General features: G+C 42.4%; 1 protein-coding gene across 3 annotated transcripts in view; it reads right to left on the reverse strand.

The window, feature by feature from the left end:
* KCNIP4 (potassium voltage-gated channel interacting protein 4) overlaps positions 1-24963 on the reverse strand; it is a 594747-nt gene that overhangs the window by 19666 nt on the left and 550118 nt on the right. For 2 of the 3 annotated variants that reach the window (XM_030192608.1, XM_030192610.1), the window contains exons 4-5: positions 13487-13557; positions 5272-5379 (exon numbers count right to left, since the gene is read on the reverse strand). In XM_030192608.1, the coding sequence (XP_030048468.1) occupies positions 5272-5379; positions 13487-13557 (179 nt within the window). Of the gene's footprint in view, positions 1-5271; positions 5380-13486; positions 13558-24228; positions 24240-24963 lie in introns of all 3 variants that reach the window. The other variant, XM_030192609.1, reaches the window with a different exon arrangement.

Consider the following 24963-nt stretch of genomic DNA (forward strand, 5'->3'; position numbering starts at 1 on the left):
ATTTCTTCAGGAGTCTTTCGTGCGGCACTTTGTCAAACGCCTTCTGAAAATCCAGATATACAATATCAACCGGCTCCCCATTGTCCACATGTTTGCTTACCCCCTCAAAAAAATGCATTAGATTGGTGAGGCAAGACTTCCCTTCACTAAATCCGTGCTGACTTTGTCTCATCAGTCCATGTTTTTGTATATGCTCTGCAATTTTATTCTTAATAATAGCCTCCACCATCTTGCCCGGCACCGACGTCAGACTCACCGGTCTATAATTTCCCGGATCTCCTCTGGAACCCTTCTTAAAAATCGGAGTAACATTGGCTACCCTCCAGTCTTCCGGTATTACACTCGATTGTTGTAAATATGCTGTTAAAAGGTCATTAGTTTTATTATTTTGTTGAGAACTAATATTGTTTGATAACTGGTATATGTCACTGATTTTTCTTTGTTTTTTAAATTATTTTATAGATTTAAAAAATGTAAATTTGTCTTGTTTGTTTTTTTTTTGCATTTGACTGTATATTATGCATGTGCATGTAACCTGCAAGTAAACTATTTGACTTTCACTGAGAACATTCATAAACAGGAAGAGAAAAATCAAGGTACAAATCAAGGTAAGGTTTACACATATGTTGTCTTGTTGGGCAGACTGGATGGACCGTGCAGGTCTTTTTCTGCCGTCATCTACTATACTATGTTACCTGCTCTATACAAGCATTATTTCACTGAGGATCTTCACCAGTCTAAAAATCCTCCTGTTAAATTTTATTTTAATTATATTTCAAGAAGTTCCTCAATGAAATACCTGCTTGTATAGCACAGGTAGCTGAGTGTCTGTTTCTCCTGGTTTTTGAATATTCTCAGTGAAATTTAAATAGTTTACTTGCTGTTCTATATTTTAATATTTCATCATATTGTCAAGTACCTGTTGTACCTGAAAACTGTCTGCAGTGGAAAACTAGAAAGAAAGTCGATACCTTTGAATATGACCTGTCTGCACAGAGAAAAGGAAGACTAGAAAGAAAATTAGTCCCTTTGAATTTGAGCTGCTTGTACAGAGAAAAGGGAAGGCAGAAAGCCCATTGTTTCTTAGTTGTACATGTAATCTGCCTTGCTTGTTGAAAGGTGTGGGCTATAAGATAATAACAACAACAACAATAACAATAATAATAATAATAATAATAATAATAATAATAAGTATTATTATTGTTATTGTTATTATTATTTTAAGTTTGCTAAAATCTGTCCCTCAGTAACTTTCTTTTTGTGTTTCTGTTTTAATATTCAAAAAAGGATACCTCTCTTCTTTCTGCCTTTCCCTGCTTACAGCTTAGGCAGCTCCCATTCAAAATAATCTTCTTTCTGTCTACCTTCCTGTTTCTCAGTGTAAACAACTCACAAGGAAAAGGAATAATAACTTTTATTCTATCTCCCTTGTCTCCTCTTAAATTATTCACATAAAAAGGGACTTTCTTTCTGCCTTTTTTTTTCTCTGTACAAGCAGCTCACATCCATAGGGACTTATTTTCTTCCTGCCTTTCCTTTTCTCTATGCAAACAACTCACATTCAAAGGGACTAATTTTCTTTCTAGTCTCCCTTTTCTCTGTGCAGACAGCTCATATTCAAAGGTACCAACTTTCTTTCCACTGCAGACAATTTTCAGGTACAACAGTTTTCCTTCTCTCTGTCTACAGTTCTGTGACATACTGCCTGTTCTGTTTGTGAAGGCTTTCAGGTACATCCCCTCTTGCAAATGCATGGGCAGTTAATGCGTCACTCTGCTCACCGGCATGGACAAAAGGTCTAGTACCTCAATTCTCAAGAGTCTTGACTTCCTTCCCAAGTTGTCTGCTTGGCCAGCTCTTTGGGCTTTGCATCCTTTTGCCCATCCCCTAGGGCTTCTGTTTGCTTTTGCTACATGGCACTTCCCAGGACCAAGTCTATGAGGATTTTAGGTCAGAAGGATTTTCTGCATGTTTCCAAGAATCTTTCTTGGAGACATGGGGCTTGCTGGGTTTCCCTGAATGCTAACCCTTCTCTTTTCCCTCTCCACAGACCTAGGCTGGCCTTGTTGGTCACAGTATTCATATGTACCAAGATGGCAGGCTCTTCTCCAGCACTGTCTAAAATTCTATCTAAGTGACATGTGAGGTATTCCACCCTTGCATCTGGAAGGTATGTGACCAAGCAATCCTCAAGTCTACCAACTATCCAGCTATCTACATTTCTCATAACTAATTGTCATCTAAAATGGCCTATTGTGGATTAAAAACTGGTTAAAGGATAGAAAACAGAGAGTAGGGTTAAATGGTCAGTATTCTCAATGGAGAAGGGTAGATAGTGGGGTTCTAATACAAGAAAATACAAGCTCAAACTCTAAAACATTCACAGTAGCTCATATGCAATTATATTTTTTGATAAAGAGAAAAGCCCTCAGAAACCTGTGACACTCGGTCTTAGGTTTAAAGCACTGTTACTAAGTTTATAACGTTGTATACAGTGATTAGTTTCTATCATAGGGCAAAAACTCTTACTTGTGTTTTTGAAGCACTGGATTGGCAATGGCAAGGTGCTGCTAAACTTAATGTGCTTGAATGAAACTTCATTTGAAGAAGCACTTAACTTTTATGGTCATTCAAGCACATTTAGTTTAGCAGCACCTTGCCATTGCCAATCCAGTGCTTCAAAAGCATTTGTACTGCACTAGTCCCCCTCACATAGTAACATAGTAACATAGTAGATGACGGCAGAAAAAGACCTGCACGGTCCATCCAGTCTGCCCAACAAGATAAACTCATATGTGCTAGTTTTTTGTGTATACCTTACCTTGATTTGTACCTGTCTTTTTCAGGGCACAGACCATATAAGTCCGCCCAGTACTGTCCCCGCCTCCCAACCACCAGCCCCCCCCCCTCCCACCACCGGCTCTGGCACAGACCGTATAAGTCTGCCCAGCACTAGCCCCGCCTCCCAACCGTCTCACATGCCAGGACACCAACCGGGCACCCTAGGGGGCACTGCAGTGGACTTCACAAATTGCTCCCAGGTGCATAGCTCCCTTATCTTGGGTGCTGAACCCCCAAAACCCCCTCAAAACCCACTCCCCACAACTGTACAACACTACCATAGCCCTTAAAGGTTAATGGGGGCACCTAGATGTGGGTACAGTGGGTTTCAGGTGGGTTTTGGAGGGCTCCCATTTACCACCACAAGTGTAACAAGTGGGGGGGGGGGGGATAGGCCTGGGTCCGCCTGCCTGAAGTGCACTGCAGTACCCACTAAAAACTGCTCCAGGGAGCTGCATAGTGCTGTGATGGAGCTGGGTATGACATTTGAGGCTGGCATAGAGGCTGGCAAAAAAATGTTTTTTTAATTTTTTGGGGGGGGTGGGTGGGAGGGGGTTGGTGACCACTGGAAGAATAAGGGGAGGTGATCCCCGATTCCCTCCGGTGGTCATCTGGTCAGTTTGGGCACCTTTTCAAGGCTTGGTTGTGAACAACAAGGGACCAAGTAAAGTCGGCCAAATGCTCGTCAGGGCCGCCCTTCTTTTTTCCATTATCGGCCGAGGACGGCCATCTCTTAACCACGCCCCCGTCCTGCCTTCGGTACACTGCCGATGCGCCCCCTTGAACTTTGGCCGTCCCTGTGATGGAAAGCAGTTGATGCTGCCCAAAATTGGCTTTCGATTATGCTGATTTGGGCGCCCTTAGGAGCAGGCCGCCCATCTCCCGATATGTGTCAGAAGATGGCTGCCCTTCTCCTTTGAAAATAAGCAGGATAAATGCTTTATCTTAACTGTACTTTCTCAATAGCCAAAGTTGGGTATTGGTGTTGCTGCTGACCTATATTAGAGTTAAGACTGACCTCGTATGTCTTTGTAAGAAAATTATCCAGTTAATATTTACCTGGCAGTGGTGAATGTTTATGTGCTGACCGTCATTGGCTAAATTAGACCCAGATATTCTGTGCCTGGTGACATGCAGGCACCAGCACTGAATATCTGTCTCTCACTGGACATATGCTGGCCATCAGGGCTTATGCAGGTCCCAGCTGATATTCAGCCGGGAACCGCATAAGAAACTTATGTGGGTCCTGACTAAAATTGGTCAGGATCTGCAACAGATAAGTCATTTTCTCCCTCCCTCCCCAATTTTAATCCTTCTCAAGACTAGACTTCTCTCTCTGGAAATCTGCTCCTACGATAGCAGACCTTTATGCAACCCCCCCCCCGATAACAGATCCTTCTGCTGACCCCCTCCCTCCAGTAGCAGACCCTTCTGCCAAACTCCTTCACACACCTACTCACCTGTAAGCCTCTCTGTGCCTACCTTTAGCTCCCTAGTGGTCCAGTGGGGTAGGTTGGGCAGGAGCAAACTCCACTCACTTTTGCCCATGGCAGCTCTAGCTGTAAAATGGCCACCACAGCCAGTAAGATGACTGTCATGAAACGCCTAATCACTTGCCTGGGGTTACCTTACGGCCACTTAGAGAGTCTATCCCCAGCACAGCTCAGAGATACCTGCACCTGCCAATTGTGCTCTATACTAGCACCATCCTCCCATCGACTGGGTCACAACCGCCTCTGGGTGAGTCTTCCACTCTCAAATTATCCCCAGTGATTTTTAGGTTACTGGAGGCCACAATTCCTAGAAAGCACTTCACAGTTCCAACACACAAACCACCAGGATTCTTTATCAGTCCATACAGGCAGAGTCAACAAACAAAATATTGTTTATTTTTAGAACTGGAACAGTGAAACAAAGTGCAATCAGCAGAACAATAATAGGTAACTAAAATATGGATCAATTATAACACTAACTAAACATTTGATTACTTTCTAAAATGTATCTGGGGAGATCAGGATGCAGCTGCTCACCAATTATCAAATATAACTGTTTTACAGGGCTTCAGCAAATAGCTCTCTCTCTCTCTTCTCCCGGGCTGAAACTGTGGCAAAAGCCAGTACAGTCAAAATGTTCTTTTGTGTATTTCATTTTATTCAAATGTCAGTGTTTGCTGAAAATCTCTGAGAACCATGTGACCAGTGGAATGCACATTCAAACATAATACATATTATATTGTTAAAGCTGCTTTGTGATTGATTAAGGCTTTCAACAATAGGAAAGTATTAGGGATGCTGCCAAAGAAAGGAGACTTTAAACAGAGGTGTGAATAGTTTGGGCTTGGGGCCTAATGCATCAACTAACAAAAATTTCCAGAATGTATTACAGAAATTGTTAAGATAAATTTGTAATGTAAATTTTAAATTTACTTACATCTTTAGTTATGTACCCGTCTTTATTTATATCATACAAATTAAAGGCCCAATTAAGTTTTTCCTGTATTGTCCCACGAAGTAAAATAGAAAGACCCATAACAAAATCCTGAAAAAAACCCAAAGAACCATATTGAAAATTGTGATCACATTCAGGATAAAGGCATTTGAAATGCTAGAAAGCAGTGTAGAAATTTAATAGATTTCATGATAGGCTGACAAAAAATAAGGCAGGCTCAGTAGCAATCACTTATAATAGTTGAACATTTGCAAATGAACAGCTCTAAGAAGCAATCCCACTGTTCGCTAAGCTACTCACCATTTTTTGGTAGCTGGCACTGATTATCTGTTATATTGGGATATTGAAATGATGTCCATAGTGGGGGGAATTTTGCTTACATAAACCTTTTTCTGTGTAAAACAATGTTCTATGAGAAGAAATAGGCACTTCTATAATTGCCTTGGGGTATTAGGCTACAAGCATGCCCTGCCACTGCTTAGTGTGTGTGTGTGTGTTTTTAAATTGGAGTGTTTATATGCATTCTATACATGCATAAACTGACATTTAATGTGTATGTCAAAGTATTTATAAATATATTTTTTTAAATGAGGTCATAAATTTTCACAGGGATAATCACAGACACAACGATCTTAGACACCATCCCAAGTAACTAATCATTGCACGTTACTTTTGTTTTTCTTTTTTTGTGCCAAAACATGCTAGAGTGAAAACATTTCTTTAAAAAAATATTTATAAATACTTTGGCATTTTGGGGTATGTTATACATTTTTATGGGCACGTTAGTATTTAACGCGCGTAAACCATTTACGCATGTTAAAAACTCTAATGTGCACATAGAGGGGCATAATTGAACGAAAATGTCTATCTCCATGGGCGTTTATCTCCGAGAACGGGTCCGTGAAGGGGCGGACCGAACTGTATTTTCGAAAAAAATAGACGTCCATGTTTTATTCGACAATTTGTGAGCTGGGCGTTTTTGTTTTTCAGTGATAATGGAAAATGAAAGCGCCCAGCTCAAAAACGAATAAATCCAAGGCATTTGTTCATGGGAGGGGCCAGGAGTCGTAGTGCACTGGTCCCCCTCACATGCCAGGACACCAACCGGGCACCCTAGGGGGCACTTTTAGAAAAACAATAAAAAAGGTAAAAGAGCTCCCAGGTGCATAGCACCCTTCCCTTGTGTGTTGAGCCCCCCAAATCCCCCTCAAAACCCACTGCCCACAAGTCTACACCATTACTATAGCCCTAAGGGGTGAAGGGGGGAACCTACATGTGGGTACAGTGGGTTTGGGGGGGGGGGGGTTGGACGACTAAGCATTAAGCAGCACAATTGTAACAGGTAGGGGGGGATGGGCCTGGGTCCACCTGCCTGAAGTCCACTGCACCCCCTAACAACTGCTCCAGGGACCTGCATACTGCTGCCAGGGAGGTGGGTATGACATTTGAGGGTGAAAATAAAAAGTTGTGAAACATCATTTTTTGTGGTGGGAGGGGGTTAGTGACCACTGGGGGAGTCAGGGGAGGTCATTCCCGATTCCCTCTGGTGGTAATCTGGTCATTTAGGGCACTTTTTGGGGCCTTATTCGTGAAAAAACAGGGTCCAGGAAAAGTGCCCTAAATTCTAGCTACAAACGCATACTTTTTTTCCATTATCGGCGAAAGGCGCCCATCTCTCCTCAGTCGATAACCACGCCCCAGTTCCACCTTCGCCACGCCTCTGACACGCCCCGTCAACTTTGTACGCTTCCGCGATGGAGTGCAGTTGAAAACGTCCAAAATCGGCTTTCCATTATACCGATTTATTCGTTTTTGTGAGATAAACGTCTATCTCCCGATTTGGGTCGAAATCTAGGCGTTTTTCTCTTTCAATTATAAGGTGGATAGGCACCTTAGTAAACATAGGTGTTTTTGTTTGAGCATGATATGATATTTGTTATGCTTTATGTGGGTTTTTTAAATTTCTATTTGAATATTGATTTTCCTACACTAGTAAGAGTTTTGCTCCTGTGGTCAATTTAATGTGTATGTTGCTTACATGTCTTAATCCTGATTTTACAAAGCCAGGATAAACGCCTAAAATTCAAAAATGTGCATAAGGCAAGAGGGTGTGCTCTGGGCATGTTTTGGAGGGACTAGGGTGGACCAAAATGTCCAAAAACTTCAATGTTGGGATTTAAACCTGTTCTTCGGGACCTTTAAGCCTTAGCAAAATGTTGCTCTTGCGCAGTGCTCCACTGGAGGTGTTAGGGAAGGTCACCCCCCCCCCCGTCACCCCCCCTTAATCTTCCAGTGTTTCTTGCCCTTCCCTGAAAGCGATATTGGCAAAGGATATCAGGCTTTGTGACAGCTTACATAGCTAACATACATGAGCATGTTTCAGCACATATGTATAGATGTTCTGTTAACATTTTGGACATTGATGCTTGTGAAATGGATGCTCCAGACACATGTAATGTGTGCATACATGTCTATTCCTGGAAGTATTTTAAAACAGGCTTTATATTGGCAGATTCTGTCCTAAAATACTAGCAGAACTTGAGATGACCCAATGGGAAGTCTCAAGTCCACTTTGTATGTCCTTTCTAAAATGCTGCTCTATATGTGGTAAATGTATAGGCATTCACAGGTGAAGAGATTGGGTGGAGCTGGGGCAGTGTTGTAACATACATGTCTATGTTATAAGATCTAATATTAGGATTAGGATAAATACATGTGTATCTGCAAAACCTTAAATGGAAAAGATGTAGTTGCCTGAGAGGAAATGTAATATGGGAGATTTCTGGGAGGCTGTATTATAAAGGCATATAGCGGTATATGCAACATTTAAAAAAGCACAATACATGTTCCTAGGTTCCTTTTCTACCCTATATACCTGGTTAGAAAATTACCCTTTATGGAGGCAATAATCTTACTGCTTAGGGTTATGTTAACCTTTTGGGTAATTTTTTCCTGGGGAGATTACACCAATAATCAAGTGCAATTGTTATTACCCCTTCCTCAATTACTATCACAAATTTGTGCCTGTTTTCTCTGCATGTAATTTTCACTACAAATCAGTCCACAAGATAAAGGCCAAAAACACTAACAGAAATAAATATTAAAAAAGGGAAATAACCACCCAGAGATACTAGCCGAGACTCTTCAACAGCCAGTCTTCACAGAGTGTCGATATCCTTGAAAGATTCATCCCAGAGTTAATAATACCTTCCCTAGCCCTCCAAAATTCATTGAGCTGTGTGGGATCAAAAAACATACATGTATTATCCCCCTTAACATTACCAAACATACACAAGGAAATTTTAACAAAAGCTAGCTCCAAGGGAAATGACTTGAGGCTTAAACACTAAGGGGTCCTTTTATTAAGCTGTGGGGAAAAGGATGTTGTGCTAGCGGTGGGGGCCATTTTTTCCATGCACCAGAGCTATTTTTCCTGGTAAAAGCCCTCCCCAAACATGGCCATGTGGTGAGATAACTTTTACTGCGAAGCCATGCGGCAGGGAGCCCATAGGTTTTCTTTTTCCCCTGAAAATGGCGCGCGCTCAGTGTGCAAACAAAAAAAGCAACACTGGGCCTTCAAGACTGGGACAACAGGAGTATTTTATTTACAAGTGACCCGACATGGGCTGTGTTTCGGTGTCAAACAACGCCTACCTCAGGGGTCAGGGTCTAGATTGTAAGCTCTTTGAGCAGGGACTGTCTCTCTTTGTTAAATTGTACAGCGCTGCGTAACCCTAGTAGCGCTCTAGAAATGTTAGTAGTAGTAGTAGGATGTAATTTTTTGGAAATATATATATGTGTGTCCAATGTCTCAGAAAGTAAACGGAGAAGATCTTTACAACCAAAGTCGCCTGTCAGACTATACTCCTGTTGTCCCAGTCTTGAAGAGCCAGTGTTGCTTTTTTTGTTTGTGCACTTTCTATGTATGCTGTTTATCTGTGTTCAGTTTGCGCGCTCAGTGTGGGAATATCGCCGGTGGCTGCATTGGGCCATGGTAGTCCCAAAAGAGTGAGCGGTAAGCCCAGCCCTGTTTACTAAACCACGCTGTAGGCATGCTAGCGTTTTCAGCATGCGCTAATGCTAGAGGCACCCATATATTCCTATGAGTGTCTCTAGTGTTATTACATGCTAATTTTTAGCATGTGCTAAAAATGTTAGCACACCTTAATAAACAGGGCTCTAAGAATTCCTTTCTCCTCTTCTGTATAGCCATAGATAACTCAAGAAGGATACATGTCTTAGAACCCAAAAATTTCACTTTCAAACATCTGAAGTATAAGTGAAGCATGAGGTTATGGTCAGATTCCAAAGCAAATATAAAGGGTCTTTTACTTAGGCGTGCTGGTGTTTTTAGCATGAACTAAAAATAGATGCGCGCTAAACGCTAAAGACGCCAATGTATTCCTATGGGCATCTTTAGCGTTAAGCGTGCTTATTTTTAGCATGAGCTAAAAACACTAGTGTGCCTAAGTAAAAGACCCCCATAGCCAGTAGGGTTGTTCTCTGCATCACCACCTCCAAACATGATTCAAGGAAGCCAGTCAAATCCGGAGAAACGTATCCATCTCTTGTAAAAACGTTTCTTCAGTATCCTCCTTTGCTTTAACAGTTTTATACTGGGCTCTAACTAAAAGAGGAAGAGCCTTTGTGGTCATTCCCACATTCCTTAAAATATTTATACACCATGGCAATTGGAGTACTTATTGGGAAAAACAAAACAAAACAAAAACTGTTCTTTCGTAATTAATTTTCCATGGACTCCAATTTGCAATGTAAAAAAATCTGTCTTTAACCTCAGCCAAGCTGGTTTCTTTCAGTGCTGCATTTCTAACCTTTGCGCCTGGCTCTCCAACCTTTGAGAAATCTTCGAATCATCCACCAACTTAGTAACCACCTTTGTAAGAGAGCATGACCCAAAAAATGGCCTCCCAAAGAGAATCCAATGTTACTATGACTGGCTTGTATATCCTTGTCAAGCCAGGTTGTAGAGTTTGAACAGTAGCTCCACTTGTGGTAGTACACATATTTAGCAGCTCCTGAGGTCTCCCACCTTCTACAATCTTTCCTGCACAGAAAGACATGGCCTCTTGCAGCAATGTCAACATCCGAAGTATCTCAGCATTGCTGGCTTGCTGTTTTACCATTTAAGCTGCACGTCCAGATTGAAGAGGGATTGACGGTTCTCTAGAACTCAACAATGCCCCTTCCACACTGCCACCCAAACCATTGAGTGTGACTGAAGTTGAAACTGCCTCCACCACGGAAGCACTTCTGAAAGCATAAAGAATCTGCTGTTTCATCATGCGTCTCCCTCCTGAAACTAAGGGGTATGTCCTGGAAGTGCCTGTTTCCCCATTTCAGATCAGGGAAATTCTTTAAAAAAAACAAGAGACCCCTGGAACTTTATCAGAGCAGCCTCCTAAGCGCCTCTACACATTGCCATTTTCACCCTCCTCTTGTATACAAAATTTTGAATATAGAAATCTTTTATTAACTAAAATAATTGTCTATAATGGGCAGTAGGATTGAGCCAAGCTAAAACATAAAATCCAGGAAAACTCTTGCATTACCATTTAGTAGAAGATGATTAGATTTCAGTATAAGATAGTTATGCTGAACTGTTTGATTACAGTTGATAAAACCTTTTTTTGTGAACGCAAATTGTATAAAATTGAACTTTTAAATGTTGTAAAAAAAAGCTTTCTGTAGTTTAGATAATATTGAAAGTGACTCATCCTTTTAACATTCTAAAATGGTGATGTAATTATGTATTATTACACTACCCCTGCCACTGATACATTATCTAATCAACACTGATTTTCTTAAAGAATTTTAATGTACAGTCACATAATGTTGCCTACCAAAACACAATTTTTGAAAATTTTCAACCTTATTATAATTACAAGTATTTAGAGGTAAGTCCTGTGGCTCAGGCTCTGGAGTTCATTTCTCTTACTTGGAAGGGCCAACTTAACTTGTATATGTCATAGAGAAAACAAGCTGGATCCTGATGAGAAAAAGAAGACAACTACTTCTTTTACAGGAGCTCCCATTGATTAAAGGAATGCCCTGAGGGTAAGTCTTAGAGAAGCTGTCTCACTAGCACAGAACACATATTGTCTGGGTACAACAGCTGAGATAAGAACTCTCTGAAAGCATGGAAGCCTAGAGAACCCCCCCCCCCCCCCCCCCCCCATATATCTATATATCTATCTATATTTAATTTTTAAATCAATATACAGAGGAAAACTATTGTTACATAATGAGGTTATTTTCAGTAGCTTATGGGCATAGTTATCAAGATGGGCTACCATTAAGATGTGTTATTTTACCTCTAACATGGTATTTTAGATCTAGTTACTAATAACCGGGCTTAAAAGTAGTCCACATTGATAACTACACCTCTTATAGGGAGTGGGTTTTGGGGGGCTCAGCACCCAAGGTAAGGGAGCTATGCACCTGGGAGCAATTTCTGAAGTCCACTGCAGTGCCCCTAGGGTGCTCGGTTGGTGTCTTGGCATGTCAGGTGGACCAGTGCACTATGAATGCTGGCTCCTCCCACGACCAAATGGCTTGGATTTGGTCATTTCTGAGATGGGCGTCCTCAGTTTCCATTATCGCTGAAAATCGGGGACAACCATCTCTAAGGACGACCATCTCTAAGGTTGACCTAAATTTTGCGATTTGGGCATCCCCAACCGTATTATCAAAATGAAAGATGAATGCCCATCTTGTTTTGATAATACGGATTACCCCACCCCTTTGTTGAGACATCCTGCAAGGACATCCTCAGGAAAACTTGGGCACCCCTTTCGATTATGCCCCTCCATGTGAGTTGTGAGCCTAAATTATCTTCAGTGCCAATTAGTGCTCATTATTGCTTGTTAAGTGCTGTTATTAGTGCTCATTAGCTTGTTAAGCCAATTAAGTTACGTGCAGTGTTATAAAATCTGTGCTGATTTTGGCGCTTAAATCTAAGTGCACTATGTAGAATCTGGGGGTCTGCGCCTAATTTAGGTGTCAGGATTTACGCCAAGTAAAACAACTACATTTGGTCATGTGGAGAGGTGCTTGGCGTATTCTATATACCACATGGAAATTTGAACCTAATCTAGAAAATTTCAGCGTACTTTACAGAATATGCATAGGCGGATTTTTTTAAATGCAGAATTTTCAGACATCATTTACAGAATCTAGCCCATAACTCTCAATTACTGCCAATTAAGTGCTTGTTAACTCCAATAATTGATTGTTAGCACCTAATTGACTAATTAGCTTATGTGCGGATCTGGCATCCATGTCCAAATTTGGGTGATCTCTACAGAATCTGGTTGCTAATGCCTGCTATGTTAACATTAATCAAAATCTCTTAAAAGCATCATATTGATGCATGGAAAGTATGAATGTAGTGTAAATATTCTCACAAGTGAACATGGTGAAAACAGCAATAAATACTGCATACTACTAAATCCGAGAACTGTGTTATCACATATGAAATGTCCATTAGTATGAAAAAAGAAATGGAAGCAAAAGAGGGAACAAGAGCGCTACAGAAGAGGCAGGTTGATGTTCTTTAGACACTGCAGCCTGGATCCAGTAAATGGTGCTCAAATTTGCTGCACTAGAAAAATCAGCGAGGACCGCTATTCTATAAAGGGCATTCCCTTTGAGCGCTCTAATAGAATAGCACTTAGTGCCCATTTCCATGCCCAAATTTGGGTATTAATGCTAGCTGAAACCTGGTGTAAATGTCAATGCCCAACTCTTGGCATTTGGGCGTGGGAATGGTGGCATTCTATAACTCCACATGCAAATTTTTGGAATGCCCCTACCATGCCCCTGGTCACGCCCCATTTTCAGTTGCGCACTAGGGGGGCCTTTTACTAAAGGTTAGCTCAAGTTATCTGCAGCAGGCCACATTTTAGTCCTATGGGCCCTGCTGCAGATAACTTGAGCTAATCTTTAGTAAAGGACCCCCTAGGGGATTTAGCCATGTGAGATTATAGAATAGTGTGGCAGTTAACTGCAATAATTATTGTTAACATCAATTTATTGCTGGTTAATGGCTTGTTAGCTAATTATTTTGCACGTGCATATTCAATTTGCGTGCAAATTTTGTTGCCCAAGTTTGGACTCCATATATAGAATCTGGGAGTACTGGTATAACTACATCACATCTGCTGGTTTTATCACTTACCTCAAAACTCACAGATCCATTATGATCAGTGTCAAATGCATTGAACAGAAAGTGTGCATATGTTGTCGCATCTGAAATGTTGTAAAGAAATATATTTCAGTAATTTCATTGCATTTGCTAATACAATGAACATGTTTTATTGAGTTTCTTAAAATGGAATCTTGCATGCATGCAGCTATTGCTTTCTAATATACCTAGGGGTTGGTATACAAATATGAGCTCATATCATAAAAGGTACATATTTATATATTAAGGGGCGCTTCCACTAAACTGTGTTAAGTACAATGCATGCTTTACATGGGATAAAAGGCTTACTGCAAAACACGCTAACTTGCATAGTTGCTATTTTTAAAAGATATTTTTTGCTGGGGGGTGTGTCATGAGTGGAGAATGACCGTGGAAGTGTTTACCACCTAGTGCGTTCACATTGGCCTGCACCATCTGGTTAATGCAGATTTAATGTGGGAGTATTTAGCACCTCCTAAATAGGAGGCAGTAAGTGCTCCCATGTTAACTTTCTTTCAGGTAATGCACTCTAATGTGAACAATAGTGCACAATCCCAAAAAAATGGAAAACTGCTTATCATACTGCTGCATTAGAACTAGGCTTAGTGTGTGGGAAAGTCCCATATTAAAACATGCTAAGCCCATATTCTAACGTTGCGTAGTAAAAGGGCTAGGATGATGAACACAAAATCCCACGAGGTCAAGATACAGTGGACTCCAGGACACTGAGACTATGATGATGTAGTATAAAAAAGCAAACTTTATTGTAGACTCGACACAGTACTGTGTTTCAGCCACAGGCCTGCCTCAGGAGTCTTGATTGATGCGAAAAGAAAAGTATTCAATAATGGTTGGTCTCATTAAAAACCTTCATGATTTTCAAACAGGTTGCTTGGGGAAAAATACGTTTGGAGATTTTTTTTTTTTTACTATCAAAATAATGCATTAGCTTTGAAAATGGAAAACTGTGTATGCAGTTGCCTCACCGATCTTTAATTCTACCTCTAAACCTGTGAACTTTTCTCTGAGTGAAAGTATACATATCATTGATCCCCATGTGCACTTTCTCCTGTGCAAAGGGCGGTCAGTTTCAGAAAACCCATTAGTCAGATGCCTGGCATTTAGAAATTTGTCTTCAAAATGTAAAGAAAGCTTGCTGCACCAATAAATACTGCTAATTGCTTATGCTGGAAGCATTCTTGTATCTAATAGTAACATATTTTAGCATGCAAAATATTTTCCAGTTCCAAAATTATGAGCATATGGTGTTCTATATAAATAATAACTCAAAAAGTGTAGCTGAAAGATGCTGTGATTTAGCTTCTAACCATTCCAGCAGACCTGAAGGCTGAGTTGGTGCATGTATGCATACAGAATTCAGTTGAAATCTAGTCCAGGATGATAATGGCCTTATATTATTCCCTTAAGAGAAAGTTAGGAGCAGCTGCCTGTACCTCTTGCTTCGATGCTATTTGTTGTTTTGTGTATCTTGCTGATTTTATGCAGTGCATGTTCCTTTCTGTGCTTCTCTAGTTATGCACAGTAATGTGATCCTTGATAGTGCTTTAGTAAATAAGGATAAATTCATTTATTTTATGTAAATGTTTATTTGAAATTTAATAAAGAAAAAAAAAAAAAAAAAAAGGATAAATTCCATTCTGTGCATTGATTTTGTAAGCAAAGCATAGACGATCCTTTTTGGGCCTTTGCAATGTTATCAGTGCTGCATTATAACAGGTATGTGTTGTGGTGATCAAAGCATGGTCCCTTTCTTACAGTCCCATGCTAGTGAAATCAGTATAAAATGAAAAAGTGTGGCATGGACCAGCTTCCTTGATTGTCCATAGGAGAAAGAGAAAATAAATTCATTTTTCCTCTCCTAAGATATAATGGGAGATGTGGATGTATGGCGCCAGGAGCTCCGGGGCATTGAGGGATTCGGCACCCAAGAAGCGTCAGCGCCGGGAGGATCGCTCCCCCTCTATTCAAGAGGTACTGATGCATCTGTCTCCAAGCAGCCAGGATCCAGCTCCTGTCTTGGCCCCATCAGTTCTGCATCCTTTCTCAGAGCCGGCACCCTCATCTTTCCAGGTATTGGCCCTTGATGAGTGCCTCCAGGCCTTGCTTCCTGAGCTGCTGGATGGCCTTTTGTAACAGTGTGTGTCGGTATCGGGGCTGTTTGTGTCGGCTCTGCCACCCATTGCAGCCCTGCTTGGCCCTCAGCATGCAGTGTGGCCTCCAACACTGGCACTGCATGTGGTCCCAGTGTTGACTGCCACCCATGCCAGTACCCCCTCAATGTTGGCAGAGGAAGCTTCACTGGAGTCAAGGAGGGAGCCAATTTCTCGATGCATCTTTTGGGGACATGGTTGCTCAAAGTCGAGGCAGGCTCGGTCTCAGCCCTCCCATGAAGAGTTTCTATCTGATACCCATGAGGAAGGCTCATGGGAGTCAGAGGAGGATCCAAGGTACTTTTCCTCTGATGAGTCCTATGGAATTCCCTCTGAATCCTCCCCTCCACTTGAAAGCAGAAAGTCTCCTCCAGAGAGTCTTTCATTCCTCTCTTTTGTGAAGGAAATGGCTGAGGCTATTCCATTTTGTTTGGAAGTGGAGGACAAGCCCAGGGCTCTATCCAACCAAATTGTGCTCCTAGGGAGGCTGTGACTGTCCAACTCTATGAGGTGTTCAAGGAAATCCTCGATAGGAACTGGGAGTCTTTTCTGTCGGTCACTGTCCTGCCCAAGAAGATAGACACAATGCATTGGATCCCTAGCATACCTAGTTTTCATAGGTCCCAGTTGCCTCACAATTCTATGGTGGAAGAGTTTGCTCTCAAGAGAGCCAGGAGTTTTAGAGACTATGCCTTGGTGCCCCCAGGCAGAGAGGCTAGGAGAAGATGTTCCAGGCCTCAATGCTCGTGTCCCATATACAATCTTACCAGCACTTTACGAGCGTGTACTTGTGGGACTCAGTGTGTAAGTTGTTTGACTTGGTGGACTCTCTCCCACTGGAGCAGCTTGAGTGAGTACACCAGCTGGCCAAGCAGCAGAAGGAGTGTTGTAAGTTCTTGGCCAGGGCACCTACACTTCACTTTTGACGTGGCATCCAGGATCTCTGTTCAAAGTATAGCAATGTACAGACTTTCATGGCTGTGTATTTCTGAGGTGGAACAGTCAGTTCAGCAGAGGTTAGTGGATGCCCCATGCTGGGGGTGGGGGGGGGGGGGTAACCTTTTTGGAGAGAAGGTTGAGGAGGTCATTGACAAAATCAAGAAACACACTGATACCATCTCTTCTCTCTCCCGTCGGGCATCTTCTGCATCAGCCTTCTCATCTAGGAGGTCTTTTAGCAAGTCTAGAAGAGGTGCCTACTACCCGCAGAGACATAGGTATGCCACCTCTTCTCGCCAGCCTGTTCAGGCTCAGCCCCAGTGCACTCATTCTCATCAACAGCATGTGCCTAAGGCTTCTACTGCTCCATAGTCAAAACAAGGGGCGAGCTTTTGACTGGCTCCAGCAGAACATAGCCTCTGTAAAATTGTCTGTCCTGGACAACTCGCCAGTCGGGGGAGGCTGAAGTTTTTCTATAAAGGGTGTCCCCTTGTAACCTCCAACCAGTGGGTTCTTTAAATTATCCGGCTCAGATACGCCCTCAGTTGACTTCAAAATTGTAAACCAAGAGCTCATTACTTCAGCTCTCAGCACGAGCAAGTACTTGCAGAGGAACTCTTAGCCCTCCTGAAGGCCCATGCAGTTGAGCCCATTCCACAGAAAAGGTAGGGATTCTATTTCAGGTACTTCCTTGTGCAAGAGAAGATAGGGGAGATGAATCCCATCCTAGCCTTAAGGGCCCTGAACAAATTCCTGGTCAAAGAAAAGTTCAGGATGGTTTCCTTGGGCACCATTCTACCCAAGATTTAGGAAAATGATTGGCTATGCTCTCTGGACTTGAAGGAAGCATACACTCACATCCTGATACTTCCAGCCCACTAGAAGTATCTCCAATTTCAGCTGGGAACACATTACTACTAGTACCGCATGTTTCCCTTTAGCCTCATGTCAGCTCCCAGGGTCTTCACCAAATGTCTAGCAGTAGTCACAGCATCGCATGTGTTCCCTTACCTTAATGATTGGCTAGTGAAAAGCACATTGGAGGATGGTGCTCAGGAGTCCATGTGGAGGACTATTTGGGTGCTGGAGCTACTACGGTTCATTATAAACTACCCCAAGTCCCATCTTCATCCTGTTCAACAATTGGAATTCATTGAAACCCTGCTTGAAAGGTTTGAGCTTTTCTCCCAGGACCGAGGGCAGACACTCTAGTCACTCTGGCTTCTCAGGTTTGAACCTCACAGCAGGTCAGAGCTTAGCAGATGTTGAGGTTGTTGGGCCTTATGGCTTCCACAGTTTATGTGACACCCATGACATGCCTTCACATGAGATCCTCTCAATGGACCTTAGCCTCTCAGTGGTGTCAAGCTCTGCGAGATCTAGCAGATGTCATTTGGGTGTCTCCAGAGCTTGTTCACTCTCTGCTATGGGTGTAGAATCTGTTTGGGGTCTAGAATCCAACTCCACCTCCCTAAGCCTGTTTTATTCGGTTCCAGGCTGCACTCTCACTCAGTTTGTATATAGTTTCAAGTTAATCCGAGTTATGTCTTGGTTGTTGTGAGGCCCAATTGACCAATGTTTTGTTGGTTTCGGTGAGCCTGGATGCTAGGAATACCTCACTTGTGAGAATAAATAGGCCTTCTTGTCCTCAGAGAAAGCGAAAATACTTATCTGCAGCAGGTATTCTCTGAAGACAGCAAGTCTTATATTCTCACAAACCCTCCCACCTCCCCTCAGAGTTGTCTCTTATTTTTTATTTTATTTTTTTATGCTGTAGTATTTAACTGCAGTAACTATGCCCTCACGGCGGGTGGGACGGCACTCGTGCATGTGCGCTGGAGCGTGTCCCACACTCTACAAAGCTCTTAAAGCTTGTTATAAATTCTGGACTGGGCAATGTGGCGCCATGCAGTGGTGTAGCAAGGGGGGCTGCCACCTGGGGCAGGGTGGTTCGCCGTTACACCCCCCCCCCCGGGTGCAGCACGATGACATACCCCCCCCCCTCGGCGCATCGACACCCCCCGACCCAGTGCCTACCCTCCTCCGTCCAACCAGCTCCCTACCTTTAAAAAAAATATCCGAATCCGAGGCGAGGCGCAGCGCCTCGTGCCTGCACGTAAAAGAAATGTGGACCGTCTCATCGGACCTTCTCTCGCTCTGTCTGTCCCGCCCTTGTGGAAATAGGAAGTTGCGTCAGCGGAGGGTGGGGCAGATAGAGCGAGGGAAGGTCCGATGAGACGGTCCACATTTCTTTTACATGCAGGCGCGAGGCGCTGCGCCTTGCCTCGGATTCCGATATTTTTTTTAAAGGTAGGGAGCTGGTTGGATGGAGGACGGTAGGCACTGGGTTGGGGGGTGTCAATGCACCGAGGGGGTGTGTCATTGTGCTGTACAGGGGGGGGGGGAGCTGGCAGGGAGCACCCCCCCTGAGCTGACACCCGGGTGGACCGCCCCTCCCACCCCCCTTGCTACGCCACTGGCGCCACGTTACCCACTTGTAAGAATAATAAGGCCTGCTGTCCTCGGAGAATACCTGCTACAGGTGAGTATCTTTCCTATATCACAGCATGCCTAAATTGTCTAACACGCAACTGAAAAGTGAGCATGGCCATGGGAAATGCATGGGCAGACCAAAACTTAGGTACAGTGTTTATAGAATAAAGTCATTCGCGTGGCCAATGGCCATCAATTGGGCATGAGGATTTACACCAGGCACTGGAATCGACACTAAACATTGGTGTGGATTGCCCTTTATAGAATAAGAGCTTAGAACTTTCTGAAGCCTAACTGAATTCAGCCTATTAAGTTTAGAAACCTCTAGAAGGGAAATAAAAAAGTATTTATTTGGATTTAGCTCACATCTTTTTCAGTAGCAGCTCTAGGTGGGTTACATTCAGGTACATCAGGTATTTCCCTGTCCCCCAAAGACTTGCAATCTGTGGACCCTGTTTACTAAGCCGCACTATAGGTGCGTTAATGTTTTTAGTGTGCTCTAAAAATTAGGAATATATGGGTGTGTCTAGCATTGGCACATTCTAAAAACGCTAGCGCATCTTAGTAAACAAGACCCTAAGTTTATACCTGAGGCAATGGAGGGATGTGACTTGCCTAAGATTACAAGGAGCAGCAGTAAGATTTGAACAGGGCTTACTTGATTTTCAGCCTGTGCCCTAACCAGTAGGCACCTTTTCTATAATTATTATTTGTACGTAAGAAAGGAATCAGTCATGGAAAGTATTGGAAAGCTCTGTATACACTTTTTTCATGATCTTGTGACTATTTTTATGAAAGTTTTGAAAACAACCTAAAGAATGTCTAAGGTGGTTATTTTAGAAGCCCTACTGGTGATATACATGTGTAAATACCAGCACTTACATGGATATCTTTGATACATGTAGAAAACTCGATTCTAGAAAGCTGATATTTACACATATAATACTACACTATGTGGTTTGCAAAGGGTTGTGGCTTGTGTGGGATTTGAGCAGACCAAAATCTATACATTATTCCCTATTTCAGAAGGGGAATGCACAATGTATTCCTAAATATATCAATGCCAGGATTTATAGCCGCTCCTGGGCATGTACAAGATTTTAAAAAGTGCTAATTTTGGGCAGTCCTTTACAGGAGGGATCAAGGACATGTCTTCTCCTTAATCCCCCATTGTTTTTTCCTCTTCAGAATTGAAAGTTTGCAGCCTCTGTACTTAATTAGGAATATGTATACATGCAGCTTTATAAAATGGCTGACATACACGTGTCGGAATTTATATGTGAAAGTTCTGAAACACCCTTTAGGGGCATAGTTAATAATATGGCTACTATTAAGCCATGTTATTTTACTGTTAACCCCAATTATTAGTAACTAGGGACCCTGTTTACAAAGGCACGCTAGCATTTTTAGCGCACACTGAAAATTAGCACGCACTAACTGTATAGATGCCCATAATATTCCTATGGGCGTCTACACAGTTAGCACATGCTAAAAATGTTAGTGCGCCTTTGTAAACAGGGCCCTTAGTCTCATTGCAGAAAATGGGACCTGTGGTAAAAAAACACAGATTAGTTCTATTCCCCTCACATGTGTATATGTTGTAATTTACAGGGATCAATATTCAATGCAATTTAATGGGCCAGATATGGCTCCTGGCCAGTTAAATCACTTCTCTGGGGCTAACCCGTCATATTCAGCGTCACTTAACTGGATACCGCTGCTGAAAATGTCTGGTTAGCACCTAATGTAAAACCAGCTATTTTGGGGTAGTCCAGGGGTGTATTCAGCACTTAAACGGCCAAGGTAACTGAATAAATAGGACCACATAAAAGTCAGTCCTGTCTTTATGTGGTTCACCATGGCCATTTAAGTGTTGAATATCTTACTTAATTGGCTAGTTTTGCAGGCTCCATATATCTAGAAATTCAATGCCGGAGCCCATGCCGGATGTTCCAGGGATAACATCAGCGATAGTCAACAAAACGCTGATTGCTGCCAACAGAATAACAGGCTCCCATGTGTACTTTGCAAATGTTGCCTCCACTGATGTTTTTCATGTTGACAATTGTAAAATGGATATTCCTGTTACGTGTAATCACCCCATGCCCATGCATTCCTGGCAGATCCTTGTCTAAATTCGGCTGGAATTGTACATGTCCTGATCTGGATGTATGAATTCTGATTTCTACATTCTGTCTAAAATGGGCCTGTATATATCCATTTTCTCATAATAGATCTTAGGAAAACATACTTTTTAGTCTCTCTTTGCCTCTTGAATGCCAAGCCCGTCTGGGGTGAATCAGCCCCAAATCCTTTGATTAACGTGATATTATTTTCTCCCTGTATTCAATTGTGACTGCATTTCTATCAATATATAGAGAATGGATTCGTAATCTAAAGTTTTGTTAAATTGTATGAAACCTCAATATGTTTAATTAGAGGCATTTAACATAATTTCTTCTCTTCAAAATCTGGAAAATTAATCAATGCACATATAGCTCTACTAGTTAATGAAACACAGCTTTTGTTTAAGGCTGAGAAATCCTAATTATTAAAACACATCAATATTATGACATCTTAATTCAGGTGTGAAAAGAACAGCAAAGCCTCAATGAGTTCTCATTTATCTCCAATAGCAAGTTATAATTTGAGCAAAATGCCAAAGTTAAAGGGGGTGTGATTCTTCTGGAGGATTCAAAGAAGTTGTAAAAAGTACATTATTTCTAAAGACATTATTTATAAGTGAACCTGCCTTTCTCTTTTTTTTATTTCTTTTTATTTTATTTTATTTTATTGAGAAGGACAATAACAAAAAACAAAATCATGTGCCAGTACAGCTACAGACCAGGCAATCCAAAAATGAACAGTATCAAAGACTAATACATAACTCGCTTATATCTTCCTCCACCCCATCCCACCATCCCCTCTCTATAAAGAAACCCCTCCTGCCCCATTAATGAGTAAGCAGAGAAGAGTCAGGATGCAAAGTCCATCGTACATATGGGTCCCAGACCTTGTGATATGTTAATAAGTGTCCTGTAAGCAAAGCTGTTAATTTAGACATCAGATGAATATAGTCCAACTTGCGCAGAATCATCTGAAAGCCAGGAAGGTTAGGGCACTTCCATGTTGCTTCTAAGACAAGTTTGCTGGCCACAAACACTTATGTGGCTAAACGGTGAGTAGGCTTTTTCACTCCTCGAGGTTTAAAGTGCAAAAGGCAATAGTCCATTTTCATAGGGTAGGAAACTTTGGTTACGCTAAAGACGAATTTCAATACAATAGTCCAAAATGCCTGGGCATGAAGGCAAGACCACAAAATGTGAAACATATCTCCCTTCAGCCCACATTGGTGCCAGCACAAAGCTGACCCCAAGTGAAACATCCTGGCCAGTCGCTGGGGAGTATAGTACCAACAATATAGTATTTTATATCCATTTTCTACCAAATTCCTAGATATAGATACTTGAAGTAGAGATTTAGACACCTGTTCCCATTGTACATACTCATAGGATATGCCCTATGCCCTCTCCCACTTCAAAAAATAGTACAAAATAGGTTTACGATATGAAAGGAGAGCTCTATATATCCTAGAAACACCACCCCTCCCTTCCCCACCAGCCAGATCTCGTTCAAGAAAAGTCTCTGTTAAACCCAGATCCCCCTTTGCCCTTTGTGTAACAAAATCTCAGAGTTGACAATATTGGAAGACATTGGAGGGAGGGAGTCCATATTTCTCGCATATTTCATCAAACAATAGTATTTCTCCCTCCTCCCATACCTGACCAAGTTCACAAAGGCCCAAGCCCTCCCCACAGCGATAACAAGAGTCCAGGGTCCCTGGAGCAAATTGTGGAGCAAAGCGCATAAACATTTGTATGAAATATGTGAGGTCTGGGAAACATTTATCACGGATCTTGCTCCAAATGGCTAAGGGCCACCGGTCGAGTAGGTAGTCAAGGCACTGCTCTCAAAGGATTGGGGCCAACCACATCTGCTCAAGCAGTTTCCATGCCTTACTTGTACCCCAGAGCCAGTTAGCTAGAATTCTAAGGTGCACTGCCTGATAATATAAAAGGAAGGAATGCACTCCCATTCCTCCCTGTGTGAACATTTGATGCATTACCTCACTACGCACCCATGATGGCCTCTTGTTCTAGATGAAGGAAAAAACCCTATGCTGTAGGCCTCAGAAGAATTTCTCAGGTAGGGAAATAGGGAGTGCCATATTAGGTATAGTATTTTGGAAAGCAAAATCATTTTGACCACATTAGTGCACCCAAGCCAGGAGATTGTCAGTCCCGCCCACCAATCTAGTTCCAAAAATAACTCACGCACCTTGGCGGGGAAATTAGCCCCATACAGATCATCTAAACAATGAGTAAGATAGATCCCCAGGTAATGGATATGTTGCGATGCCCGCGAAATGGAAAACAGGATTGCAGCAAGACCACTTGCTGGCTAGGGATATTTATATCAAGGGCCTCCGACTTATTTAGATTGATCTTGAAACCAGAGACCAATAAAGCCAACACCACTGGAAAAGATATATTTGGGTCCACCAAAGTGAGAAGTATGTCATCAGCAAAAAGAAGAGCCCGGGATTCAGTGTCCCCGTACCGCATACTCCGGAACAAGGAAAAGGGGCAGGAGCATTGGTCATTAACTCAGACAGCTGCACATGGTGCTGTATATATAAGATGAAGTCAATGAGAAAATCGACCAGAAATACCAATCTTGTCTAGAACAGCAAAGAGGAATGGCCAATGCACCCTATCGAATGTTTTTTCAGCGTCAAGTGACAATAGATACAGAGGGGTTCCGGTGACTTGAGCCCTATATATTAGGTGAAGGGCTCTACGTAAAATATCAAAGGTTTGTCGTTCCTGAATGAAACCAGATTGGTCTTCGTGAATCAAAAGTGGGAGATGGTGCTGTAGGTGGGAGGCCAAAATCTTGGTAAAGATTTTATAATCAACCCCCAGAAGGGAAATAGGTCTATAAGAGCTGCATAATTGAGGATCTTTGCTGGGTTTGGGTATGACTGTTATGTTAGCTAAGTTCCAGGTCCTTGGGAGTAGTTGGCCCCAATCAAAGGAATTAAACACCCGCAAGAGCAACGGAGCCAATAACCTACCAAACATCTTATAGAATTTATTAGTGAATCCATCAGGGCCTGGGGCTTTAATGGGGGCATACGGATCACGTGGTGAATCTCATCAAGGTCTATATGGCAGAAGAGCGCCTGTTGAGCTCCCTCTTTCAGCCTGGGTAGATCAACACAGCTGAAATATGTGGAGATAGAGTCCTTGGAAGGATAAACATCTGGAGTGTAAAGCTGTTCATTATATTGTCGAAAAAGGGACTGCAGTTGAGCAGGGTCTGAGTGTACCTCACCCCCATCATCCCGAAGGCTAACAATGTGTGCTCAATTGGCCTGCTGATTAAGCTTATAGGCCAGAAGTCTACGAGCCTTATTACCAAACTCAAAGTGTGACTGACGAACCCGTTGAAGCTGTGCAGAGATATCAGCTAGTTGTAATTCATGTATCTCTGTGCGGATTTTATGTGCTTGATCTACAAAAGGAGATGCCAGTTGGGGAGCCCACTGACGAATCAGGCTCTCCACCCCTGCCAGCTGTTTGTGAGGTGTATCCTCTGCTAGGAATCATTCCTTTCACAAGTGAGCCCTTAGTGCGATAAGGTGACCACGCATGACGGCTTTGAGGCCATCTAAAAGAGTACCTGGTGAGACCTTCCCATTATCATTTGTAGATATATTCTTTAATCTGGCGTTTGATCTGTGAGATATTTGTCATATCTGAAAACAGTGCATCATCTAACCGCCATTGTGGTGAGGCTCGCGCT

The sequence above is a fragment of the Microcaecilia unicolor genome, chromosome 2 (assembly GCF_901765095.1).
Source record: "Microcaecilia unicolor chromosome 2, aMicUni1.1, whole genome shotgun sequence".
Classification (NCBI taxonomy): domain Eukaryota; kingdom Metazoa; phylum Chordata; class Amphibia; order Gymnophiona; family Siphonopidae; genus Microcaecilia; species Microcaecilia unicolor.